This window comes from Coloeus monedula (assembly GCF_965178545.1).
Source record: "Coloeus monedula genome assembly, chromosome: 3".
NCBI classification, from domain to species: Eukaryota; Metazoa; Chordata; class Aves; order Passeriformes; family Corvidae; genus Coloeus; species Coloeus monedula.
In genome coordinates, this window is record NC_138783.1 from 108892508 (window position 1) to 108917801 (window position 25294).

The following is a 25294-nucleotide window of genomic DNA, read 5'->3' on the forward strand; positions in this document are numbered from 1 at the left end:
GCTGTATTCAGAGATGGAAAAACCTTCCACTTTAGTTCAGTATACAGAACAAGAGGTCAAAAAGCTGCATGTGGAAAAAGAGTATCATTTACAGGAATCTGCATTGCGTGGACAGTTGAAAATAATCAGCAACTTTATAAATGTTACATTTTTAGGAACTGAATTCAACTTTCTTATAATTAAGTCCCCCAAAATCAATGGGAGCATCCATTATTTTCTACCAGGCTGGAAATTCTTACAGCAAGTATATCTAAATTCCAAAATCTCTCCTTCTGTCATGAAAAAAATATATACAAGCCTCTCAACTAGCACTTGAGCTTTATTTTCTTTTTTTTTTTCAATTTTGCAAGTTCTTCATCAGGAGGACAGAACAGCTAACAACTTCAGCTGCATTGTGTAAACTTGCCTCAGTGAGATCTGAGCCAGTAGGAGAAGTCAGCCCACGTGGGTACCCACGTTCCTTCCTTTAAAGGAAGCTAATTCCTTTAAAAGTGTCTCAGCCGAGCATGGCCTCACCCCATCTTACTGTAAAGGTACGGCCAGAGCTCCGTCCTTCCTTCCCCTGCAGGCTTCCCTGGGACAGTACCCTCTATCCCCACTCTGCAAAGAGTGTTGCACAATAAATACCACAGGAGAAAAATCTTCTCTTCAAACACTGAATAGGAACATGAAGGAAGAGAGAACACACTGTTGAATGAGCTAGGAAGAATAAACTATTCTCCCTGACTCAGTATTTTCTAGTTTTGAACTAAAATATTTCCCCCTTCTGCCTGTCTTGCATGCCTGTTGAGGGTTAAGGAAATATCATAGGTTATTTACTGTCACCCCTCCTGTTCCTGGTCTATCAACATTCATAGGCGTTGCTAAACACATAAGGAAATGGCAGATCTGCACCTCCTAGAGAATTTCTGTAACTCAGTAATCCTTACCAAGGCAGTAGTATTTCATGTCTTACATAAATGTGTGTCACGATATTGCTTTCTCCTTTCTTGGACCTAGAGAGACCTCAACCTTTGTTGAAAACAGCCACATCTTAAAATACACTCAGAACACAATACTGCAGCTTTTAAAAGAGACAAATGAAATAACACAAACCCCACACTTTTTCTAGGAGTTATACTAATTAATTCAGATTTAACTAAGATCCCATGGGATTAATTCCTTGAATTACTAATCTACATGGAGATGCTGTAGCCTTGCATAAATTTTCCTAAGGAACTGCAGTTGTTGGCCATGGCTTTAGAGTAGAAGCTCCCTGTGACAAGAGAGGGAAGTAGAGGGTGGATCTCTGGCAAAGCCAGAAAGGATATTATGACCTTCTAGTACAAACTCTGTGGATCCTTCTCTAAGGGTTGCAGCATGTTCCGGAGCAAGATAATCTCTTAGCTGTAGTTAAGTTCCAAGCAAAAAAATACCAGTCTTGCTATAAAATTTGAGAATAATAGAAAATCTTTGATAATATTTGGCAAGTGGCCCAATTGTTTCCTTACTGTCAGTCTTGACAATGTGGATGTGGATCTTACCGCAAGACTGTATTTGCCTCATTTCAGATGTTGCAGTTACAGGCTGCAATGAAATTCCTGCTATTACACACGAGCAGCAAGTGCTGTTCCCGCCCCATCCAAGGCTCCTCGATGCCAGCTGAAGCACTAACAAAGAAAGAAGGGAAACGTCGGGAGAGCTGGGTAAGGTATCTTGCAAAGCATTCCCAAGTGGCAGCAATCAGACTTTGCTTATCACGGAGCAATTGCGGCAAAACACCCCGAGTTTGGGCAACCACCAGTAATGTGGAGTAATGGCGAAGGCATGTCTATTTTAATGTTGTCTGTGGGGCCTGATTTACTGGCACCGCGTGTCACTGGTAACTTTTCAGGCCCTTCAGTCAGCGTTGTCGGCTTTTGCAATTCCATCCCGGCTCTTACAACACCAGCGGTTTTTCTTGAACCACGAGTTACCAACACGCAGTAAGGAAGGAAGACCGAGATTCCATTTTTTTAAAGCCAATGAATATCTGCATGACGCAGGATAAAGCTTTAAAATATGGAAGAAGCCGCTTTGGGGCTGTATCATAAATATGTATATCTCGGTCATCCATGATCGCTCAGCCTTGCACGGCTCCTCGGCAGTACTCGCTCTGAAAGTAAGATTTGCAGCGGATACGCGGGCTTGGCACCTCCCCAGCGGGGTACCGCCTCCGTGGGGGTTCTTTCCACTCTCCCCGATAACGAGCGAGACACGTTTCGCTCCGTAGAACACCTCCTCAAGGCAGCACAAGCTACCCGAAAAGCATTCCCGGGACCTGGTCCCGCTGCTCTCCCGGGAGCGGCCGGAGCCGTCCTCAGGAGCCCCCTCAGTTTTCCCGCCTCCCCCTCCCTCCGCCGGGGCGCTGGGGCGGGGCGGGGCAGGGGGCCGTGCCGCGCGCCGCGCGTCACGTGACACACCCCTTGCGTCCCCTCCCGCGAGCCCGGCCCCGCCCCCCGCTCCGCCCCCGCCGCGCCCCGGGCGCCGATTGGCCGCGGGCTGACAATGCGCGAGCCAGCGCCCCCGCCCCGCCCCCCGCCGGCTTCACCCCGGCAGCCACGCGCCGCCGGCCGCGAGCTGCCCGTGCGGTGCCGGCGCGGCCGTTACGGGGAGCGGAGCGGGCGCTGAGGGGTCCCATGGCCGCGTCCGAGCGCACGGCGCTGGGGCCGCTGGTGGGAGCCATCGATCAGGGCACCAGCTCCACCCGCTTCCTGGTGAGCACAGCGCGGCGATCGGGGCGGCACCGGGGGCAGGCGGCGCCCCCGCGGCCTGAGAGGAGCCGCGGCTTCCGCGCCTTTATTCCCCTACATCCCGGCGGGGGCCTCTGCCGTGCCCTTGGGGAAGGGCAGGGGAACGGGCCCGCAGGGCCGGGCTGCGCGGTCCCGGCTGCTGCCTCCTGTCTCCCGGAGAAGCGGCGCTGCTCGGGCCGGGGGTGCCGGATCCGCCGCTGTCCCTCCGCCGCGTTCCCGCCGCGGCGCGGGGAGCAGCGCCCGTCCCGCGGGGAGCGGTCCGGGGCACCAGCGGCTCTTGCTGCTGCTCCAGGGGACTGCGAGGTCCCGCTGTTTCGAGCAGGCTGCGTTTGCCATCTGTCGGGTTTTCAATCTGTCGGGTGTCTCGCCCCGAGTGGAATCAAGTGGACAAGGTCCTCGGGCACTGGGGAAATAGATCCGTGCGAGTTCGGTGACTGCGATTAGCTGGTGTTCAAACAATGCGATGACTCCGCTGTGTTCCCCGCTAAAACCTACCCGGGGCCTGCTGGAGTGACTGCTGCGGTTCCAGCCCTAATGCCAGTGCATCCTGTGCACTGTCGGTGTTCAGGTGGCTGAACCTGCACACCTTGTGAAACACTGATTTGTTTAAACACTAGAGGAAGATATAAGGATGGGAGGATTAATATATTAATCATCTATATATGACCCTTTAGCTGAAGGATCTAGTTATTTCTATATTATGCAATAGACTGTAACTAATGTTGTTATGTATGAAAATTACTATAGATACTTTTTGCTTGCAAATGTCTACAAATATACTGTCCCCTAGTCAGTTAGGTCATGGTAGTTTGACTTAATTAAATCTCAGTGACAATTTCCTCCATGGAAGGAGAGATAATTGCTAGATAAAAATGTTGTCAAATGAGCAAAGTGTTAATTGGGAAGGTGAATGTTTTGGTTTGTCCTTGCTTTTTTTTTAATGCTTCCCTCACATGGAACATTCCTTCATGAAGCAGGAGACTAGAATATCTTCTTGACCTATGTTACCATTATTACTCAATATCACGACCTTCATGCGATTGTCAAATGACAAAACACAGATCTGGGGGTGGAGAGAAACTCCAAACTGACAAATGACACCAGTGGGCTGTCTTGGATGCCAGTCAGGAGTCCTTTTTGGGAACAAACTTGAAGAAGATCCCTGTAACACCTGAAGATAAATTCTATCTGCTTTCACGTATAAGCCAAGTTAACTTTTTTCTTATCCTAAAAGGATAACAGTAGTAGAAGTAAAACTTAAGCTCTTTATACAAGTATTTTTACAAGTTCCTCTTAGAAGGAATTTCTTACACTAGACACATCCATCAATGGCATTTATGCAGTCAGGGAGATTTTGCCTGTCTACATGAGGATTCAGATGATTCCTAATTTTTCCAAGAAGGGTATTGGGTCTGTCACTCTTCAAGTCTCTTCTTGTATTCATCTCAGTTTCTCTCAATTCATGTCAAAATAGGGCATTGTCTTAAACTTGGCAGTGTGATCATGTCATTATGATAATACAGTTACACAGGTTTGAGGAAATAAGATACATGATCACTGAATTAAATCAGAACATGGGGGAGAGGGGAAGAAGAAGGCAAAATGTGCAGAGATCTGCTACAGCTCACATCAGTCATTCAGATAACAACACATGTGTTATTATCTGGAGAATTCTGTGCTGGAAGGGGATCGCTGCAGTTAGAAGAGATTTTGCCTTGAAATATTTTAAGCCAGAATGTAATGTATTGTTGTTTGTGCCCGAATTGTTTCCTTGGCTTTCTTATTACCTCTTGGTCTTTTGCTTTTAGTTGTTTTGGTTACACTTCTCACTGATCTCTCTACTTTTTGTTAATTTAAATGAAGTGTTTCCAAAAGTTTTTGTCTTCACCAAGTCACAAGTCAAAATCATCTTGCTGCTTACTTTGCACTTGCGTATTCAGTAGTTCAGTGCAACTGTTACGTAATTTTTTAAGCGGAAGACATATTATTTTTGACTGGGTTAAAGAGTTCTGGGTGAAAAACTGTCTGGTCCAATGGAGCCAAAGAGTAGTGTCAGCAGTTCAGAGTGTAAATTTACTATTACGGGTGGCAGATTTACCAATGGTGTTCCTTAGCAGTCAGTAGCAAGGGCTGATACCCCATAGTACTTTCATCCACAGCCATGGGGATGGGTTGGAATGTTCTCTCAGATGGGAGTGACCAGTTGACTGAAATTCCAGTTGGAGAAGGGGGCTTCCAGAATATTAATAAAGTTAAACAAAGTTTAGCACTTGGGACAGAATGTTAAGAAGCTGCTTAGTGAAAAAAGACACGCTCCTGCTGGACAGCAAGTCAGATATATGTGAGCAAGACATCCTTGTGGTGGTGCACATAAGAAAAGTTCAAAAAGTAATTCTTACCATCTGTGTAGCACTTAGGAGGTGGCATCTGGAACACTGTGTCTGATGTTGGATCCCGCAGAAGATGAGAGAGTTTGAAGAACTGGATTTCACCCAGGCAAGGGGTCCCTGAAAGATCCCTGCACTGCAGCACAAAGCTGTGGAAGGAGGGTTTAGGAGATCAGGGGTTCTTTCTTCCCAAGAAAGGCTAAGGTGTGTCCTCAGCTATCTAACCACAGTTTGTGGAGAACACAGAACCAGCCTTTTCTCAGATGGGCACAGGAAAACACAGTGGGCAGTGAACACAAGTTGCAGCAAGTGAAATTTCAAATAGATGTAACAAAGCAATGTTTCACTATGAGGGCATTGGATCAGGGGCCGAGAATGTGTGTGGAACTTCCAAACTTCCATCCTTGCAGATGCTCAGTTCCTAGAAAAGACCCTGAACAGCTTGGTCTTAAATTTAGGCTTACCTGAGCAGCGATTTAGGCTAGGCGAACTCCTGAGATTCAGAGAAATTATCCTGTGTGCAGACACAAGTTTTGAGTCTCCTGCTTCCTCTCTATGAACACAGAGGCTAAAGAAGCACCAGAACTCAGGTGCATTTCTGTTACTGTCACTCCTTATTTAGCCTTGCCTCTCACACAGCACACATACAGTGGTAGTTTATGCTGTAGCTTTACCCTCCACAAACCCTATTTTGGATCTTTACTTTTATTAGCTACTTTTGTAAAATAAGCTGTAATTATTTTTGAGATTGCAACTTTTCTGTTAAGTTGGGTTGAACCTGGAAAACAGATTCAGAGTTACCAGGGAGAGCACAGTGCTTTGAGTACCAGTGCAATTGTTTAAGGCTCATTTTCTTATAGCAGGAAAATAAATTGGGTAGGCTAAACAAGTGTACCCAGATGACTGAATTCTGGCCAAAATGTTTCATTGAATATTTTCACCTAATACTTTCATCTCTCATGTTCCATTTCATATTATTCAAGAATCATAAAAAAATACCCTATAGCTTCTTTTGTGAAAAGTCTTAGGATCAGAAGCTAATGGCCAGCTGAACCATTGTTTGATTTCTTGAAAGATATTTTCTGGATAGTCTTTCTGTCATTTTATCCAGGAATAGCAAGAATTGAAATACACAGTGAAGTACCTATACAGTACTTTACAATCTAGTTTTGTCAGTCAGCCACAGAACATTTTTTTCCACCTCTGTGAAATATTTCTTTCTTCCTTTACTTTTCTCTAGAAGAAACATTCAAATAAAGCTATATCACACTGCAAGCATTCTTTTCAATAAACAAAAACTGATTTTTAGGTAAGGAAGACATTCATACCCATTGAGCTTTCTCTTCAGAGGGGAAACCGTTTTACCCCTCTACTGAAGTAACATGACCTTTTGGGAAAGAAAAAAACTTGATTGTATAACTAGCAAGAAGGGTTAAAAATATTGTAAATACAGTTTTTCCCCTCACTCTTATCACTTAAAACACAGTGTAGTTTTACTGTAAAGCCCATAATTGTAAGCACCTTCTAGATGATGGAGGGAGATCTGTTCATCATGAGCCTTCCAAGAAAGATAATTTCTAGGAGACTTGTTAAACTGTACTTATTCATAAATTCTGACTGCCTGCTACTCGTAGTTAAGTACTAAAGAGGGAATTATTGTTTTTCTGTTATCCTTTTTCCAGCTGGGTTGATTTCAATGAAATTTCAGAACTCCAGCTCTGAGCTTGTTTGGCTGCAGAGCCGTGGCTGTTCCAGCTTGACAGAAACTCATGAAGATACACCATAGAATAACAGAAATAGCTTTTCTGCAGAGTTACATGACAAAGCTTGAGACATATGAAGAGTTACTTCTAAAATCTGTTTTCATTATTGTCTTTTCAGCTGTGCAGCTTCTTGCATCGCTTCCATGAACGTCATATTAATGGCCATTCCTTGAAAATTGCTACAACTGATTGATATGAATTCTTTTCCATTAAGATAACAAAACATGAATGTAATACACAATAATATGTAACAATATGTAACTACACCCCTTCATGTGGTGTGATGTATTCTATTAAAGACCCTATAAAAAGCTTGGATTAAGTGATCAGCCCTTGTGCCGCTCTGCTTGTTCACATATAGCACACCTATGTAGGTCTTCCTTCTCTACAGTCCTGAGACTCAAGGCTCAAGCTCTAATTCTTTGTTGGGAGGAGAGGAAGGATGTTATTTATTCCTTTTCTTTAATCTCTCACTAGAGAATTCAGTACGTATCTGGTGGCTTTCACTTTCATCTCTGTTCAAGACGACTGTACATGTCCAAATAGCCTAGACAATTCTTCGTGACTACTGCTGATAAAATTAGGGCAAAACTGACTTTGGCTTTCCCCCTGCCACACACAACAACTGAGAGATCAGTAGCATAAACTGGAATCAGTTCTTAATGGAGGATTGAAAGCCTCTAGTCCCAACAAATTACAAAAAATACACTTCAAACCTGTTTCAACAGGGATGTATTGACCTTATCTGAATTATTCAGACTTACTCTCACTTATTTTTCTATCTCTCCACTGTCAAACAGGGACTGTATAGGGAATTTTTTTTTACAACAGTAGTGGTTTTTTGGAAGGAGTGGGAAAGGAAGGCTTTGAGGTCCCATTTGTTCTATTTATTCCCTACATTATTTATCATTTTGTGGGTTTAAATTTAGTGACTCTTTCATATTTGGCATCTTTTCACATATCAGAATTCTGTTTATGAGTGTAGAATCAGAGAGTCATAGAATAATTTGGGTCAGAAGGGACCTTAAAGATTCCCTAGTTTCACCCCCCACCATGGGCAGGGACAGCTTCTACTAGACCAGGGTGCACAGGGCCCCATCCAACCTGGCCTCAAACAGGGATTGCTCCCAGTGATAGTTTTTAATCCCTTGCCCTGAATAACAGGGACTGTCTACTGCTTTTGTTGAGAATGTCAGAAGCTTGCAGGTTTGTTTGTGATGCATTAGCGAAGTGTGTTTGCCTAGTTCTACTCTATGGACATGAAAATATCTGTGCATTTATTGTGTTATTGCTTCTGTTTAAAATGTATTGCTGTCACAGTTTATTGCTGTGTCTGCAAGTCACATAATCCACGTTCACTTGATGACTTTGTCTAATTGAATCTGACTTCCTGCTTCCAGTAGGAATCCTTTGCATTGTCTTCTGTTTCAAGAAATACTGAATGATTAATGATGAATGATTACCACATGATAATTAACATTGTTAGTATGTCAGAAATATATGTACATGTTAAATAAAAAATCTTCTGTCTTTCTGTCTTTATTCTAAAAACCTAGTAAATGTGAATATGCTTTTGGCAGAAAGGCAATTTCAGGTAAAAAAATCTTGCTGCATACATGCAAAACAGCCTCTCCTATTAACTGTGTTGTGTAGCATTTTAAGACCTATATCCCATTATGCGAGTTCCTTCCAAATGTGTAGTACTGACAGAGCTTTCTCTTTTATTAGGATAGATTCATGTCAAGCCTGAGCTGGTGGATGAAACACAGATAAGTAAATATAGTAAAAAGAATTCAGTGGTGCTCTTTCTATGCAACCTTTCCAACTGATAGCAGAAAAGAATGATCATGTACCTTTTTTAGGCTTCTTTTCTGGGCAGTGGAGCTTTCAGTGTTTTCCAGAGTTTGTGCTGTTTTCTTCCTTGGAGGTTTTCAAGACCTGCCTAGAAAAGTTCTTGAGCAACATGATCTAATGTCATTGCTGGTCCTGCTTTGAGCAGGAGGTTGTACTAGAGATGTCTCAAGGTCCCTCTCAGCCTGAATTATTCTGCAATTCTAATATATAAGTAGAATGTTTCTAAACTTCAAAGTTTCACTCTAAAGATACACTTTAAGGTTCCAAAGAAACTGGAGAATCAGAACTTCATCTCCTTTTTGTCAGAATTGTTCTAATAGTTTCAGAGTAAAGTGTACTGTCTAAACGATACCAAGAGTTTGTGGATTAAAAGCTTTAAGAGAAATTCCTAAAATTTGTGGAACGAGAAGAGAGCATTAACAAGGAAGTATAGAAAATATTCAGTTGTATCCTATAGGGTGGATGGCTATAACTGAATTTTGTTTCTTTAGCATGAGAGTGGTTTCTAAATCTGGCTCACCTCTGCTTGCCATAACAAGGTAGGATGGTGTGCCACTGACATGTTCTGCAGTTCACCTGAACCTGCTGTTAGATTTTACTTTCTAGGTCCCAGAATGTTCTTCCTACAAAAGATTCTGCGTGGTCCTGGGGAGAAAGCCGTTCCCACAGGAATGCCACCACCCCAGCCAGGCACTCTGGCTCACTCAGTGTACACTTCAGTTGAATGTTTCACTGGGTGTCCCTGAGCTTGGCCTCAGCAGAGCTTCCTTTTGGGAACAGGCTGCTGGTGCTTAATGAGGGTTGTTGTGCATTCTCGATGAGCTTCTACTGCAAGGCAGAACCTCTAACTTGTGATTCCTTAAGAATACCCATTGATAGAGTCCTCGTGATTCTCTACTCTGCTGGTTTTTATTGGAGTATATCCAAATTTAAGTTACTTTTCTACATGTTCTTCTCTTTTTAATGTGTTGTGTTGCTGCAGTGGCATTCTTTTCTTGTCAGATTGTTCATGAGCTCTGTACTTGTAGGTTTTTTTTAAACAAAATGGGTTTTGCCTAGGTACTTTCTTGTTCTTCAGTTTAGTCCCTTCTATGATTTGTCACAGATTTTCACTCTTCCTAAAAGTGAGCTAACCCAAGAAAACACACAGATAGCTCCAGCAATAGAGTGGCACAACAGGAGCTAAAGAGGTGTTATTTTCAACAACAGTGGGTATTTTACTGAGAGCTATTCTAAAATGAATCAGGAATTTAACTTCTATAGCCACCACAAGAAAAAATTTGGTTCTTTTCCAACCCACCAAGGAAAAAAAAAAAGCAGTTTAAATTGACAGATTGACAGCAAAGTTTACCAAAATAATCTTTGCCTACCTTAGTTTTAAAAATGCATATATCTGAATCCTGGTTATATAGATATTGGTGTTGATGATAGAAAATTACTGTCCATTGTCACAGCACTGCATTTGTTCAAAAGAATAAATGTTAATTATTGTTGTTTAAACTTCTGTGTTCATACAAAATTCCATTATGTAATTTATTTGCAGGTTTTTAATGCAAAAACAGCAGAGCTCTTGAGTCACCATCAAGTTGAAATAAAGCAAGAATTCCCTAGAGAAGGGTATGATTTTTTTTCTTTTTTTTCATTTGTGTACATTTTGGTCAAGCTTATATATTTTTATCTGAGTCATCAAAACTAAAGCTGCTTAATAATTTTTAGTAGCACAGTATCTGCTATAAAAGACTGGGCAGAAAAAATGGCATAAAGTAACTCCCACTTGGTGTCTGGAATGTGCTCTGAGTTACAGAAGCTAAAAGTACTTAGTGTTTTGCTCTGATAACTCATTTACATACATAACTTCTAAATTTTGAAGTTTAAAACTAAAGTTTAAATAAGACTTAACATCTCATTTGAGGTGATAAAGCTGGTAATTTTTACAGTTGAACCACAGTTTTCAGCTTGGTCCATAGAAATATGTTAGTTTGTTCTCTGAGGTTTTGTTTGTTTGTTCCTAACTGACCTACCATTTGCTGCCAATGCCCTCTGTATAGAATAAAACAAAACAAAATTCTTTGTTTTCTGCAGATGGTTTTGAGCTTTTTTTTGGTGAAAATACAGCTTACAGTTTAAAAAGGGTTTGAAATTCTTTTTACTTTTTGTAGGTATGTAAAACATGTTTTGTAGCTATAATTGTGTTAAAATGCTCAGCTTGTTTTTCAGACTAGTATTCTTTTTTAATGTTAGTTTTTATTAACTGGTGTTTACTGTTTGTTAAAGATGGGTGGAACAAGATCCAAAGGAAATATTAAACTCTGTCTATGAATGTGTGGAAAAGACCTGTGAGAAAATGAAACAACTGAACATAAACATCAGTAACATAAGAGGTACTTATGGGTAGAGGGCTTTAATATGCTCATGGTTGAGCAATTCAGATACCATAGTTTTTAAGTTAATAAATAGAAAGGTGGCAGCATGTGCCAGCCTCAAACAAAATGTTAAATTGTATTTGAAAGCATTTTTTGGGGGAGGAATAATAAGAAAATAAGTCCCTTGTGTATATTAGCAATGCAGAATCGACAAAGTAGACTTAGCCTAAGCTTGTAAAATCGCAGAGACAGGTGATGAAGAAATTCTGAAATTTAATTTAGGATTTTAATTCAGGAAAGCTGTTTTCCCTGTCAGTTGTTGTTGTCTCAGTTTGTGGCCGAAAAAGAGAGAGGTTTATAGCATATAGGTTAATCAGCAAAGATGAGTTCTTAGAAGTAATATTTCTAGATTATACCTTGAAAAAGTTGGAAGCTTTTTATTTCCCATTTACTTTCCTCTTCTCCTTACCTGTTCCTCCCTCCTCTCCACCTCTCCATTCCCTCCCTCACCCCCCCCCCCCCAAAAGGGGAAAACAAACCTTCTGAAAAGGATACTTTCTATTTTGTCCTGAAGCCATTGGAGTCACCAATCAGAGAGAAACAACAGTGGTTTGGGACAAGACAACTGGAGAACCTCTTTATAATGCTATTGGTAACTATGCTACTTTCTAAATATGTAATATCATAATATGAACATGTTGTGGAAAAAATGCTTTTGTATTTTCCTGTGCAGATCTGGTTGTGGCCTAGCCTAGTAATTTCTTGGATTTTTTGGTATCTGTGTTGTAAGATGTGTGTTGGTATACGCAGCAGTGCAGTTTAAAAATGCATATTCCATAAAAATTACTACTTAATGAATCACTTTATTGGTTTTCAAAAAAAAAAAAACCCAATGTTCCTGAGGGGGTCCTGGCACAAAATGCTCTGACTTGCACCCAAAGACTTCCTTGGAAATTTTCCATATGCTGTTGATTTAACTTTAAAGGAAAATCATGTTAAGTAGGCTTAATGAATACTTACTGATGACTTAATGAATACTTATTAATACTCAGTTTTATTTTTGACTTACCTTAGCTTTTCAGATATTGTCAGCTGAAAAATGCTAATTGTCTAGAATTGGTTTTTTAGGTCATGTCAAGTGCCAGGTGTAGTTTGGCATAGTATGACTGTAAAACTAGGACTCTTCTGTAGTCAAATATATGTAGTTAACAGCTTTGTCTTAAAACCAGCTATGCCTTGATAACTCCAATGTAGTCTTTTAGCTGAGATTTTACATAGAAATAGTAAATAATCAACCTGCTATGTGCTTTAGTCACACTCATCTGCTGCAAAGTAGCATTAGTCACTTGCTTATATTCTGATAAAGTATATGTCCTATTTGTGGTAAATCCTGTTTGTTTCTCAAATCGTTTGTTCTTCTAAATCAAATGAATTTATCTGACCATTTTTAATTTATACAACAGTAGCTTTAAAATACAATGGCAATACAATATTCTTTCAACTACGTGAAAAGATAAAAAGAGACAGGAATTTACTGGCAAGAGCTGTGGTTTCATAGAAGCAAGCTGAACATGTCATTTTTTTGTGTATTAAATCACTTGATCAGTTAATTTTATTCATATTTTAGTGTGGCTTGACCTGAGAACCCAGTCAACAGTTGAACGTCTTCTTAAAAGAATTCCAGGAAAAAACAAAACTTTTTCTAAGGTAAGAGATATTCCAGAACATTTAAATACTAGCTGCTGCAATTTATATTTTTTTGGTTTTATGTGTTAAAAAATCCCCAAAACAAAGTCATCTATAGTTTCTAGTCTCTTCTTAGCTTGTCAAATAATAAAAAATGGGCCTAAGACACCAATCTGAGACTAGAAAATTTATTTCCTTAAAGTAAATGGTTAACAGTCCTTTAATTTCTCACTAGAGAAGTTAAATCAGTAATAGTGAGACCTAATCCTGTGGTATCTAGCCAATATTAAGGAAACATTACACACAAAAATTAAGATCAAGTAGAAAAAAACTGGGAAATAACTTACTGGTATGAAATGTATTATGCATTCTCATGCCTTAATATTGAAATTATTGCATCCAATCTGAGAACTAGGAAGATCATTCATAAAGAGCAAATTCATTCTTTTTTTTGTGAGCAAATATATAACAATTTGGAAACTAATTGCTTGCAAAAAGATGTTACAATTGTTTGATTAATATTGTTCTTACTGATTGTATAAGTATTATGTATTTTTTATACGTTTTCCTATAGGCAGGAAACTGATGTCAAAAAGTATATAAACTTACTTGATTTTCAGGTTCTAGTAGAATACAAATTTCATCTTTCCTGTGTTGTCCTGCTTATTTTTGTTGTTGTTACTTATTGTTTAATGATACAGAGATATCCTAGATAAGACAGGCCTTCTGCAAACAACTTTTTCCACATAAATGATCTTTGAACTGCATTTAGATCAGCTTTGATCTTTGTCCATTATTCCACTGGTCATTTGATTTTTTCAGACTTGTGTGTTGTGTGCTTAGTACTTATTTAAATAACAAGTTTGTGTAATTTCTCTGAGTTTTGTGTCTTTTTTTCCCCCCTTACTATCACCATTTTTATATATAACTACAGTATTTAGGGGAAAGATACTTGTATGGTGTTTAAATGATTTTTTTTTTAATTTTACAGTTTAAGACTGGTCTTCCACTTAGCACTTATTTTAGTGCAGTGAAACTTCGGTGGCTTTTGGATAATGTGGAAGAGATTAGGAAAGCTGTTGAGGATCGAAGAGCTATGTTTGGGACTATTGATTCATGGCTTATATGGGTGTGTATTTTTGAGTTTATTATCACTCTTTTTACAATCAATTTCCATATCATGCAAGTCTCCGTGCATGTTGTACATGATGCCCACTGATGACACAATGATGCCAATACAAGCCACTAAAGAAATTCCATTAAAGTTCCTTGTAAGATGAACTTTTACTGTCTCTGTACCAGTATATTTTTGTCTAGATGCTTATGTGTAGTTTACCATTCAAGGTTGCTGTAAAATATTGCTCACACTTTCAGAAAAACCTTGGACTTTAGAAAGGTGTATTCGGCCTGCCTCTTGGTTGTTGCAGAAATACCAGAATTCCCAGTCCCAAGCTGAAAACTTGGTGATTTTGAAATTTTTTTTGTAGTTTGTTGAAGTAAACCTATATCTCTCCTTGACAAATGCCGTTATTTTTTTGTTCAGAGTTTGACAGGTGGAAAGAATGGAGGCATTCACTGTACAGATGTCACCAATGCCAGTAGAACAATGTTGTTCAACATTCATTCCTTGGAATGGGATCCTGAGCTCTGCAAGTAAGCTCAGTTTTTCAGTAATACTGTTATTTAAATAGTTTCTAACTCATTTAAAAGTAAGAATCCCTTATCCGAACTAGGATCAGCAGGTACTGTTCTATTTACTGTTGAAATTAATGACTAAGATTCATTGTTCTCCAGAAGTCCAATTTACAACGGTCTGGATTAACTAAAAGTAGCAGAATCTTTCTGTAGGTGGAAACCTGGTTTATGGAAACAATTTAACTCAGTTGGTTAGGGCATGATACTGATAATGCCCAGGTTGTGGGTTCAATCCATGTACAGGCCATTCACTTGAGAGTTTGACTCAGTGATCCTTGTGGGTCCCTTCCAACTCAGAATATTGTGATTTAATAGTTTCTTTATTACTTAATCAAATTTGTAAGGCAGCTAGAATGATAGTGTCTGTGTTTTAAATTTGAATTTATTAACAAGTGTATTATTAAGATATTGTTCGAAGAAGAATGAAATTTCTGTGTAAAAGAGTTGCATATGTCCTCAAAAATTGAAATATATGCTGTTTTACTCCAAAATCCAGTGTCCACTGTAACAAGTGGAAAACCAGATAGCTACAGATTAAAACCTAGAAAAAAGTTCCTTTTATAGTTTTTTTTTTCTTTATAGCTTAAACTTATTTAAGGAAATAAATGCAAAATGCTTTCTGGTTTAGCACTGAACATATAATATACATAATTTTTTGTTGTGCTCAGGTTCTTTGATATTCCTATGGAAATACTTCCAAACGTGCGAAGCTCCTCTGAGGTTTATGGCCTGATGGTATGTTTTCCAGTATTTGTGTGAAATTAATCTTGTAAAAATATAACTATATCCATTTGGATTTGACAGATTCTATAGATTAGGACTAATGGCTTTTTCTAGACCAGTAGTGTTTGATTTATGATTGATATGCTGTTACCTACTGTTATATAATATTATAGGAAGTTGAGTATTTGATTACTTTAATGCAGCACCAACTCTTCTGACACAGTTGCATCTAATTAATGATCTTCAAGATTGGATAAACTGGATGTTGTGATTTTTGCATTATTTTTCCTGGTAATTTGAGCTATTGTTAAATAAAAATACACGTATTTTGTAGTGAAGAAAAGTTACAAGATTTTTTTTTTTTTTTTAAATAGAACTCTAAATTCCCTGAAATGTAAATATTTTTGCTAGTGTGTTAATGGAAATGCCACTAGAAGTCATCGCTGATGTTAATTTATGTGAAGGTCAGATAAGAGTGAATTGTATTAAGCTGAATGAGCAAGGTAAATGGAAAAAGATACTGCCTGACCACCAGAACAGAATTGCTCATCACTTTAAATGTGAACTTCTGTTTCTCTTCCCCTTTCTTTCCATTTTTTTTTCTTTTTCTTCCTTTTGCTGGCTGTAGAAAATCTGTCCTAGCCGGGTGAGTAGAGGCTTCCATTAGGCTGACCACGTATATCTTGCCCATTCTGCTCAGATGCTGTGCATTTTCATTGGTTTAAGGACTAGTAAAAGTGCACTTCCTAGACCAATAAATTTGCTGTGTGTTTCCAAATCTGAGATAATACAATTAGAGTTCATGCCAAATTATTTCTAAAATGTTATCTCAATGTATGTGTCTTAATTTCCACACTTGGATATTTCTTTTTGAGCTAAAAATACAGTTACTGGCTAATAAATGTTAGCTATAACATCTTATAAATGAGAAAACCTGTCTATTCTGTCTAAAAATACTAATTCTATGGTACCGAAACATGAAATTCATGTAGAGTTTTTTAGTGCATTTATAACACAGTTATCTTAAATCCAGTTAATTGAAATGAGCATTAAAGAAAAAGAAATTCAGATTGGAAATACACTTGCATGGCTTTACTGAAAATGCATTTTCACAATTGCACAAAGAAACAATTTAAAGAAACAAGTAGAAATTGTCAGGAAATAGTAAAATAATTAAATAAAATTTTCAGGATACCCTCACTAAGTTTGCACATGACACTGAGTTGGGCAGAAATGTTGATCTGCTGGAGGGCAGGAAGGCTCTGCAGACAGACAGGCTGGAGCAATGGGCTGAGACCAATTGTATGAGGTTCAACAAGGCCAAGTGCTGGGTTCTGCTGTTGGGTCACAACAACCCCAGGCAGAGCTACAGGCTGGTTGAAGAGTGACTGGAAAGGTGCCTGGAGGAAAAGGGCCTGTAGGTGCTGGTCAACAGCAGCTGAACATGAGCCAGCTGTGCCCAGAGGGCCAGGAAGGCCAATGGCACCTGGCCTGGATCAGCAGTAGTGTGGCAGCAGGACCAGGGCAGTGATTGTCCTCCTGTACTTGGCACTGGTGAGGCCACACCTCAAATCCTGTGTCCAGGATTTGAACCTGAGTGTTGGGCCCCTCACTACAAAAAAAGCATTGAGAAGCTGGAGCAAGTCCAGAGAAGGGCAGCAGAGCTGGGGAAGGGTCTGGAGCACAAGTGTGATGAGGAGCAGCTGAGGGAGATGGGGGTGTTCATCCTGGAGAAAAAGAGGCTCAGAGGGGACCTTACCACTCTCTACAACTCCCTGAAAGAAGGTTGTGGCCAGGTGGGGGTTGGTCTCTTCTCCCAGGTAACAAGCGATAAAAAAAGAGCCTTCACAGGTTGTCAAGAATTGAAACAGGCTGCCCAGAGAAGTGGTGGAGTCACCATCCCTGGAGGTGCTTAAAAGATGTATAGATGTGGCACTTAGGGACATGGGTTAGTAGTGGACTTGGCAGTGCTGACTTAACAGTTGGACTTGATGATCTTAGAGGTCTTATCCAATTTAAATGATTTTATGATTCTGTAACAGTAATGTAACTGAGTAACTCTGGTAGTGTTTGGAAGAAACTCTATATGAGACTTAAAACACTGTATCTTAAAATCAGGCATCTGTCTTTGCTTAGGATGTCACCACAGTCATGGTTTTTTTCTTAGTCACTTTGCCATTTTGCACTTCTGCATTTTACACTTGGCACTTACTGCTCAGATTACACTGAACTGGATTTGCTGTATAGTAATATTTCAAGAAAATTTATGCTATGAACTTTTGAGGTCACATAAAGTATATTTGTTAAATTGCCTGCTCTCCATTCCTTAGTGGTTGAGACATGAGCTGCGTTAAGCTGAAACAAAGTGTACACCTGAATTGAACCATGTTGCTTACATGACCCTTCTTTGTTTTCCTTTGAGCATTAGAAGTTTAGCTTATTTTTCATTGCCTTCAATTCTAGTCATGGAAAGCTAACTCAGAGTTTTGCTTTCTGTTTTTGCAAAACAGAAATCTGGAGCTTTGACAGGTGTACCAATTTCTGGGGTAAGTCCTACTTCAACTTAGATTCTGGCATGACAACCTGGGACTGCATGAACATAGCTTCACAGGAAAAAGCTTTAAAGATGAGTGAATCCTCCTATGATTTAAGGTTTGGGTTTTTTACTTCAGGTTAAACAGGAAGTAGACTCTTGAATTACTAATTGGCTTGATCCATTATTATTAAGGTCTGGCTCTGGAAATACAAATGAGAGCTTTAATGCATATGTGTAATGCTGCTGGAAACTTATATTACATCTCTAAGTAAATGAGTAACATTACAAAATGGAAGCAAGCTCTACTTCATATATATATATAAGAAGTATATACATAATCCAGAAATGGAGGGCAAATTCTCGGCTTTTTCCAATAACATGTATAAAGGTAGTAAATTTTAGTTTTTATTTCTTTAAATTGTTCACCATAAGTATCAAAACACATTTCATTTGCAGTTGTTACAGAGGGAAGAGTAATAAAAAGCATAGCTTTTCTCTGTAGGTTTTTCCTCACTTTCAATTGCTTGTGTGCTACTCATAGATTAGAGTTATAGTCAAATATGTAATTCATGTGAGGACATTTGCTAAATGAAAAAATCTTTCACTTTCAGTGCTTGGGTGACCAGTCTGCTGCTCTTGTTGGGCAAATGTGTTTTCAAGATGGACAAGCAAAAAACACGTAAGTTAGTAGGGAAGTTGTATGATAAACATACTGCTCTGTTTTGAATTAAGTATTATGTTCTCTTTCAAGCAACTGCCAAATGCTTTCTTAGTTAACGTGTAGTTGCAGATCTACCTTTTGACTGTGTTGACCTGCAAAGTAAACCATGTCTTGACTCTTATATAAAGTAATGAAGATATTAAAGTTACATGGCTTTTGAGATATATTTAGTTACAGTCACTGTGAAGAAAATCTCTATGTGACAGGGGGCGTTTCATTTTAACATTCTTCAAAACACAGATTAAAACAGTTGCAGTGTCATTTAAATTGTGACCTAAGGTTAAACAAATACAGGCCTGTGAGTAAGATTGCATTGACTTGAATGACACAGATTTGCTAGATGGGAAAGGTCCATTTCAGTTGCAGTGCTTAGTTTTGCTTCTATGTCTAGCTCAGAGCGGAGAATTTTAAATTTGCTTTTTCCTATTTCTCAGCCTCCTAGTGTCCCTTGTTTAAAATAGCTGATCAGTTAAATCAGGCAACTGGTATAATCAAACAATCATTGGAGGAAAAGCTCTCTGCTGAAATGACTTACTGCTCCATTTTCAGCCAGGTGCTTAACTAAGCATGTAGGGACATACACAGTATGGGAGTTTCACAGGTATGATTACATATTAGTCTATCTTTTTTTAATTTGTTTCTGTTATTTCTTTATTATTTCTTTTTCCAAATATAACTGAAGGCTATCTCAGTACTGGTTTAAGATACTAATTTTGAGGGTTTTAAAAAGGTAAGGAATATTTTTCTCTACAATAATTTCTTAGAGTAAGTTGGAGCGGTTTTGTACTCCTTATATTAAACTGTGTTCTTGTATGAGTGTCTATGCACACACATTTATGATTTGGTCTTCAAATGGGAAACATGGCATTTTTAGAAGTTTTTGAATGGAATATGTTTAAAGAAAACCCTCTTCTTCGTGACAGGAACAAAGTTTCTTAAAATTTCCCCTTTAATATTGTGAAATATTTATTTTATAAAGTCGCTCTCATAATCAGCTTAAATTGAAGTAGGTAAACACTGCCACCAAAGAGGCATTTACACTTAGTTTTCAGCCATATCTGCTCCTTGATCAAATGTTAGACAAAAAATAGCCAGAGAGAAAGAGAGAGACATGTGACTAGATTTTTCAGCTTCAGGCTGCATTAAAATCAACTTTTTGAGGATAGTTTTATCATTAGTTAATGGTAGCAAAACCTTCAAGGGTCAGGAAGTGGTGTGTTGATTCCTCACAGGGGACTCATGGATTGCAGTAACAGGTTATTCTTTAAACATCGTGGTTTTAACTTTGCTTTGCTTTCATGCTAGGTACGGAACAGGTTGTTTCTTGCTGTGCAATACAGGTCAGAAGGTCAGTTGCATTTTTGTTTGCTTTTTTGTTTTTCACAATCTCTATTTAAGTTCTGAAATACAACTGTATGTTAGCCATTCTTGGACTTATTAACAACAATTATATTGCCAGACATAGGGAAAAGCACATACTGAAAACTGAAAGAATAAAAGTAGTAATTTTTTCAAGGTATTTCTGTAAGACTCCGTTTCCTACCTCCTTAAGGTTCCAAACAGAACTTTTCTTAACAAGTTTCTTGCTCTTCCCTTTTATATGTTTCTCATCACCCAGACAGGATTAAGTGTTATGTTATTTAACCATGTGCTTTTTTCCTTGTCTTTGCTCTTTTATTTCTTCCCTTCATTTTCTCTCATTATTTCTTTGTAGTTGGAGTTGAATAAATAGCGCAAAACTGTGACTTCCTTTTCCTTTACATCTTCCCTTAAGGACCCTCAACTCTTTTCTATAAGGAGGATGGAAAGATCTGCAGCAGCTTGTGGAAACAAGAATTAGCACCAGCAATCTGAGTGTTCTATCTTAGGTGTTTATTTAGAGTGACTGAAAATTTACTTTGTTTAAATTTTGCTTGACGGTTTGGTCCATTGTTTATTATAATTTGAGTGGGTTTATTTCAATATTTTCAGCCTCTGTTCATGCTTTACCTTTTCTTTCCCCTTTCCCCATTTAGTCTGTGTTTTCTGAGCATGGTCTTATAACCACAATAGCTTACAAAATGGGCAGAGACAAACCTGCTTTTTATGCACTAGAGGTAAGTTCAGTAGTTTCTTCCTTTTTGTAATGATACATCTAGTTTACTTCTGTTATCTGGTATTTTTATGGTATCTTCAGCTGTGTGGAAATGAAAATAGCTCTGTATTATGCTTGTGTGCCTGAAGGCTTCTGTGTGGTTTTGGTTATCCCTGTCTCCAATCTATATCATGTAATCTAATAAAAACTATTTCTTCATTGCATCATTTATACTTTCAGAGCTAGATGGCTAAAACATTTTTTCTGCTAGTCAGTCTCTCAAATCTTTAATAAATATTATTAATTAAAAGACATGATTTTTTAAATACTAAATTGGGTTTAAAAAGGGGGGGGAAGTACTAGTGTTTCAGTTATTACCTCATTTAAAAAGTCATAGCTAAATGTTTTTTATTTTGTTCTAATGGATTTTACTTCTAACTTTCAAAAATCTTAATCAAATTTCTGGGAAAAAATCCTCTAACTATTTGGCTTTTTTACCTCTCTGATTCAGGTGCCTACTTACAGAATTCAGTTTCTCAGTTCTCCAAACTGAGAAAGTCTGAGGGCATCCAAATTCTATAGAAAATTGTATTTATGTTTAAACTTCAGGGCTCATTGTTCTATAGCTCTGCTTCTGAAGCACAGATCAGCTGAGCACCTATTTGGCACCAAAGCTTTGATGGGAACAGCAAAATGATTATTCTTCCATCTGTGCTGCTTACTGTGCTAAGTATTGTAATATAATAATTATTCTCAAAACACATACTCTGAATGCTGATATTGAGCTTTTGTAGACAGACTGTGTTTTCCATGTGAAACAAAGACAACACAGGATTTTTTTCACTGTGAGAATAGTTTGTGGTTTATGGTACTTTACTAAGATGTGGGACGCTGCATTCAGTTCCTTTTCCTTCCCTGAGGAAAGTGAATCCTGTATTTGCCATGACCTAGCAAACTCTGGGATTTTTGTTGTGTGTGGGTGTGTGAGAGGTTTGTTTTATTTTTAACCCGTGTTCTTAAAACGAGAACTGAAACTGTCTTGAGAGTGATTTGTATTCCTGCATGCTGAAACACCTGCACTTTGCTGCTTCTTCTTCACCTCCAAGTCTTTAATGATATTGTCTGAAAACATGGCTTCAACAGAAGCTGTTAAGTGTGCTTTGTTCTGTATCCATGCTAGAATCATGTACAATCTGCTGGTTGAGACACTTTGCAGAGAGGCAAAAAATGTGGATTCAGCCCTTTCCTTTAATCAAACTGGTATCGTGTAACTGTAATAGCCAGCTGCATAGAAAACACCCCTGCCCCTTCTAGCAGTGGCTTTGAATGAAAATATAATGCTGCTCCTGATTTACTTGAAGCTTAGTCTGCTGGACTTGGCTTTGGGGTTAGATGCCATTCATCTGTGATGTGATGAAGCCTTTCAGGGCCATTTGCTGAGGCAATAGAGAAATTTGCTGGCAAATGCATGAGCACCTAAATTTTCTGTCTTTCTGGATGTTTGTATTTAGATTAGACATAATTAGTCTTGTTTTTTAAATCAAAGCATAAAAATATTAATGTGTCAGGAAAGGAAGTCTGAGGCTACTGAACCTCATAACTGTATATTCAGAAGCCATAAATTAGAAAGACAAGAAGACTGCTTAGGAAATGTCATTGTAACTTTCTCCCATACAAAAAAAAGCACCTTCTCTACATGGAGACTGTGTAACAGGCTGCCCTTTTTACATGGCAGTCTCCAGATGCCAAGAAACTTTGTGGTTTGGTTGTGAGCATTCCTGGGAGTGCTTCAAGTTGTGACTGTAAGCCTGCAGCTGGAGGCCACAGTGACCCCTCCTCCCCAGTCTTTTAAAAAGCAGCGCAAAGCTACCAGTTGTTGTCTCCTAATGGAGTGACTTTGTTTCTTTCAGGGATCTGTTGCAATAGCTGGTGCTGTTGTTCGTTGGCTGAGGGACAATCTGGGTATTGCTAAGACTTCACAGGAAGTTGGTGAGTATGGAGTTGTTCAGTTTTTTAAATTTTCCAGTGTTACGATGTCTCTATTGGTGAATGAAAGCTCAAAATATTTAAGTAAAGAAAAGCTGGAAGGTGCATATATTTTGCTGTGTTTAAACACAACAAAAATTTACTTTGCATCCATGAGCTCACTTATTGATACATGTATTTCATAGAGCCTATCGACTCAGTCTTGGAAATGCTTTGTCAGCTTTGCTCTGTTGCAATCTGTACTTTTTAGTAGTTTCCTTGGTAAGCACATATTCAGGAGGATACTATACTTACTGAGTATCTCCTGGTTTTATACAGTGTTGAAGTTTACAGAGCCAAGAGTATTTAAGTCTGTATTACAGAAACCAGCCTATATTTGATCCTAAACCTACATATTCTTGTCATAAACATGAGAACCTGAGGCCCTGCATGTGCAAGTATTTATGTAGAAGGCTTCATATCCATTGAAGTAGGAATCTCAGTTTGCAAAGTTGTCTCTTTAAGAAGATGTGGAGGAGGGTAATCTGTTTTGGCTAATAATGCAGTAATCCTTTAGCATATGTGTAGCTGATGTTTCCTGATTCAGATTAACTGAAACAAGCTGGTTTGTAACATAAAAACTAGGAACATACCAAAATTTGGAAAACAAAAAATGTCAGAAGCATGCAAGGGCAAAAGTTTGAAAGTGACTGATTTAATGAGATTTAGGATTAAAAAGACATTCATTACATATTTTTAATAAATTGATATCATATTCAAAGGTGGGAAAATTCAGAATTAAAATTTTATGTAAAACTTCAAAGATTTAGCAAAAACTTAGAGCATCAGGCTGTTTTTTTGAAAGAAAGCTTTGAAGATCATACAGAAGAATATAAACTGCTGTCACATAAATTAGCCAGTTGTTGAGACACTATAGTACCTCTTCACAAGTTTGACAAGACCTTTGAAAGGTCTAAGTTTCAAGACCTTTAACCTTGCCAGTGTTGTTAAAGTCATGCAGGGATTCATCATCTCTTTCTGTTTCACTGAACTTGTCCATCCTTCTGCCTTCACTCTTTTTTGAAGTGGAGTCTGTATGAAAGTATCCTTTTAGAAAGACTTTTTGAAGATGATCGATGATCAATTATCAATGCAAACAGAAGAAATCTGCAGAAGCAGAAAGAAAATGCTCTTCTTTCTTGTTTTAGGAAAGAGCTGTTCATTAGCATTATCTCTTCTGTAATTCTAAATGTCTTAATATAATTTTTAAAATTACAAATATTTCAGTATTGAGGAGTTCATACATCCACAGTTACCATTCTCATATCAGGAAACTGCAGATTTCCTTGTAGCTGGCTTTGTGATTATATACTTAAGCTGACAATTTGGAGCTCTAAATCCATTTGAAATTGATGGGAATTTAGGTCTTAACTCCCTTTGGTCTTGATCCAGTTTCACTTGCTTGCCTTGACTTAAATGTAAGTAAAGTGCGACCTTTTGGACTGCTTTGAAGGTAGCATTCTTTACCCACAGGATAGATAACCTTTGAAAACCTCATAAAATCTAGGACAGAATATTGAGTACACAGTATTGGGTTTCAGTTTTGATTTTTCATTTTGCATTTTACATTTCCCACAAGTCCCTATGCTCCACCTCTTCCTTTCATATTGTTGCAAAAGGAAAACTGGTTAACAAGGAACAGAGTGCCAGCATTGGTTGTATTTTCTAGTTGTATACATGTCTGGATTATATTTGTAGCTACCTAAGATATCCTGAATATTTTTCTTATTTAAGTAATAATTAAGTGCTGTAATTAAGTGTTGGTACAGTTGTGAAAAGCTAAGTAAGTGTTTTGTGTGTGCATTAGAAAAACTGGCTGCAGATGTGGGAACTTCTTATGGCTGCTACTTTGTACCAGCATTTTCAGGACTGTATGCACCATACTGGGAACCCAGTGCAAGGGGGTAAGGATCTGACTGAATGCTGCTTTTGCAGGGGGATTTAATCATTTTACAAATACCATTCCTTCCAGGTATGTGAAATGGTCCTTTGTAGTATCTTCATGGGCTACTGTTTCTGTTTTGTATTTAACCTGTTCAAAACGGCAACTGCTACTGGGAGGAAAGGAAGGATTGGCTACTCATCCTCATCACCCCTCCTTGTCCCACTCCTCAAAAAAAAAAAAACCCAAAAAACAGTGTGGGGGATTAGGGCAGGGAAAACAATTTTTGGTTTTGAAAGGATTTTCATCTCACTCAAGTAAAAGAAGAGGTTTGTAGTCCTGTGAACTGTGTCAGGCAACAAAAGTACTAAAGGAAGAATTTAGTGCTGACTAGTGCTTTTGAGTTCGGTTTCAGTACTTAACTCCTTCCCACTTTGCCTCCTTCCCCTTATATACAGTTTTCTTTCCAGTCTATTGAAAGTTCTTTTCTACTCCTTTTTTCCAGTCCCTTTTCTGGTAGTTCAGACTCAGCCACCTGGTAATACTTCAAACTATGTTTTCATTTGTCTTTTCTGCTCTTGTGAGCTTGCTACTGTTGTTGGAATCACAACATGCCAGTCATGGAAGCATAACAAATATAAACATAGAATAACTTTCCTAGACTGGAAAAAGAAGTCTTAAAGGATATCTTGTTCCCAAAGTTTCAAGTAGTTGCATCTTTAGAATTCAGATGCTTCTTGTATGTAAGGAAAAAGAAAAATCTCAGAGTTTGATGTTTTTACAGTTTTTCGTATCACAGTGGTTAACTTTTTAA

General features: G+C 38.5%; 1 protein-coding gene across 4 annotated transcripts in view; it reads left to right on the top strand.

Moving 5' to 3' along the window:
- The first annotated feature begins 2582 nt into the window (after positions 1 to 2582).
- Positions 2583 to 25294, top strand: part of GK (glycerol kinase) — a 35015-nt gene continuing 12303 nt past the window's right edge. For 3 of the 4 annotated variants that reach the window (XM_082277455.1, XM_082277458.1, XM_082277457.1), the window contains exons 1-15: positions 2583 to 2735; positions 10319 to 10392; positions 11050 to 11156; positions 11713 to 11790; positions 12766 to 12845; positions 13816 to 13953; positions 14368 to 14477; positions 15188 to 15254; positions 15871 to 15888; positions 17753 to 17788; positions 18390 to 18457; positions 19805 to 19847; positions 20515 to 20595; positions 22484 to 22562; positions 24406 to 24502. In XM_082277455.1, the coding sequence (XP_082133581.1) occupies positions 2658 to 2735; positions 10319 to 10392; positions 11050 to 11156; positions 11713 to 11790; positions 12766 to 12845; positions 13816 to 13953; positions 14368 to 14477; positions 15188 to 15254; positions 15871 to 15888; positions 17753 to 17788; positions 18390 to 18457; positions 19805 to 19847; positions 20515 to 20595; positions 22484 to 22562; positions 24406 to 24502 (1154 nt within the window). In that variant the 5' untranslated portion in view covers positions 2583 to 2657. The remainder of the gene's footprint in view (positions 2736 to 10318; positions 10393 to 11049; positions 11157 to 11712; positions 11791 to 12765; positions 12846 to 13815; positions 13954 to 14367; positions 14478 to 15187; positions 15255 to 15870; positions 15889 to 17752; positions 17789 to 18389; positions 18458 to 19804; positions 19848 to 20514; positions 20596 to 22483; positions 22563 to 24405; positions 24503 to 25294) is intronic. The other variant, XM_082277456.1, reaches the window with a different exon arrangement.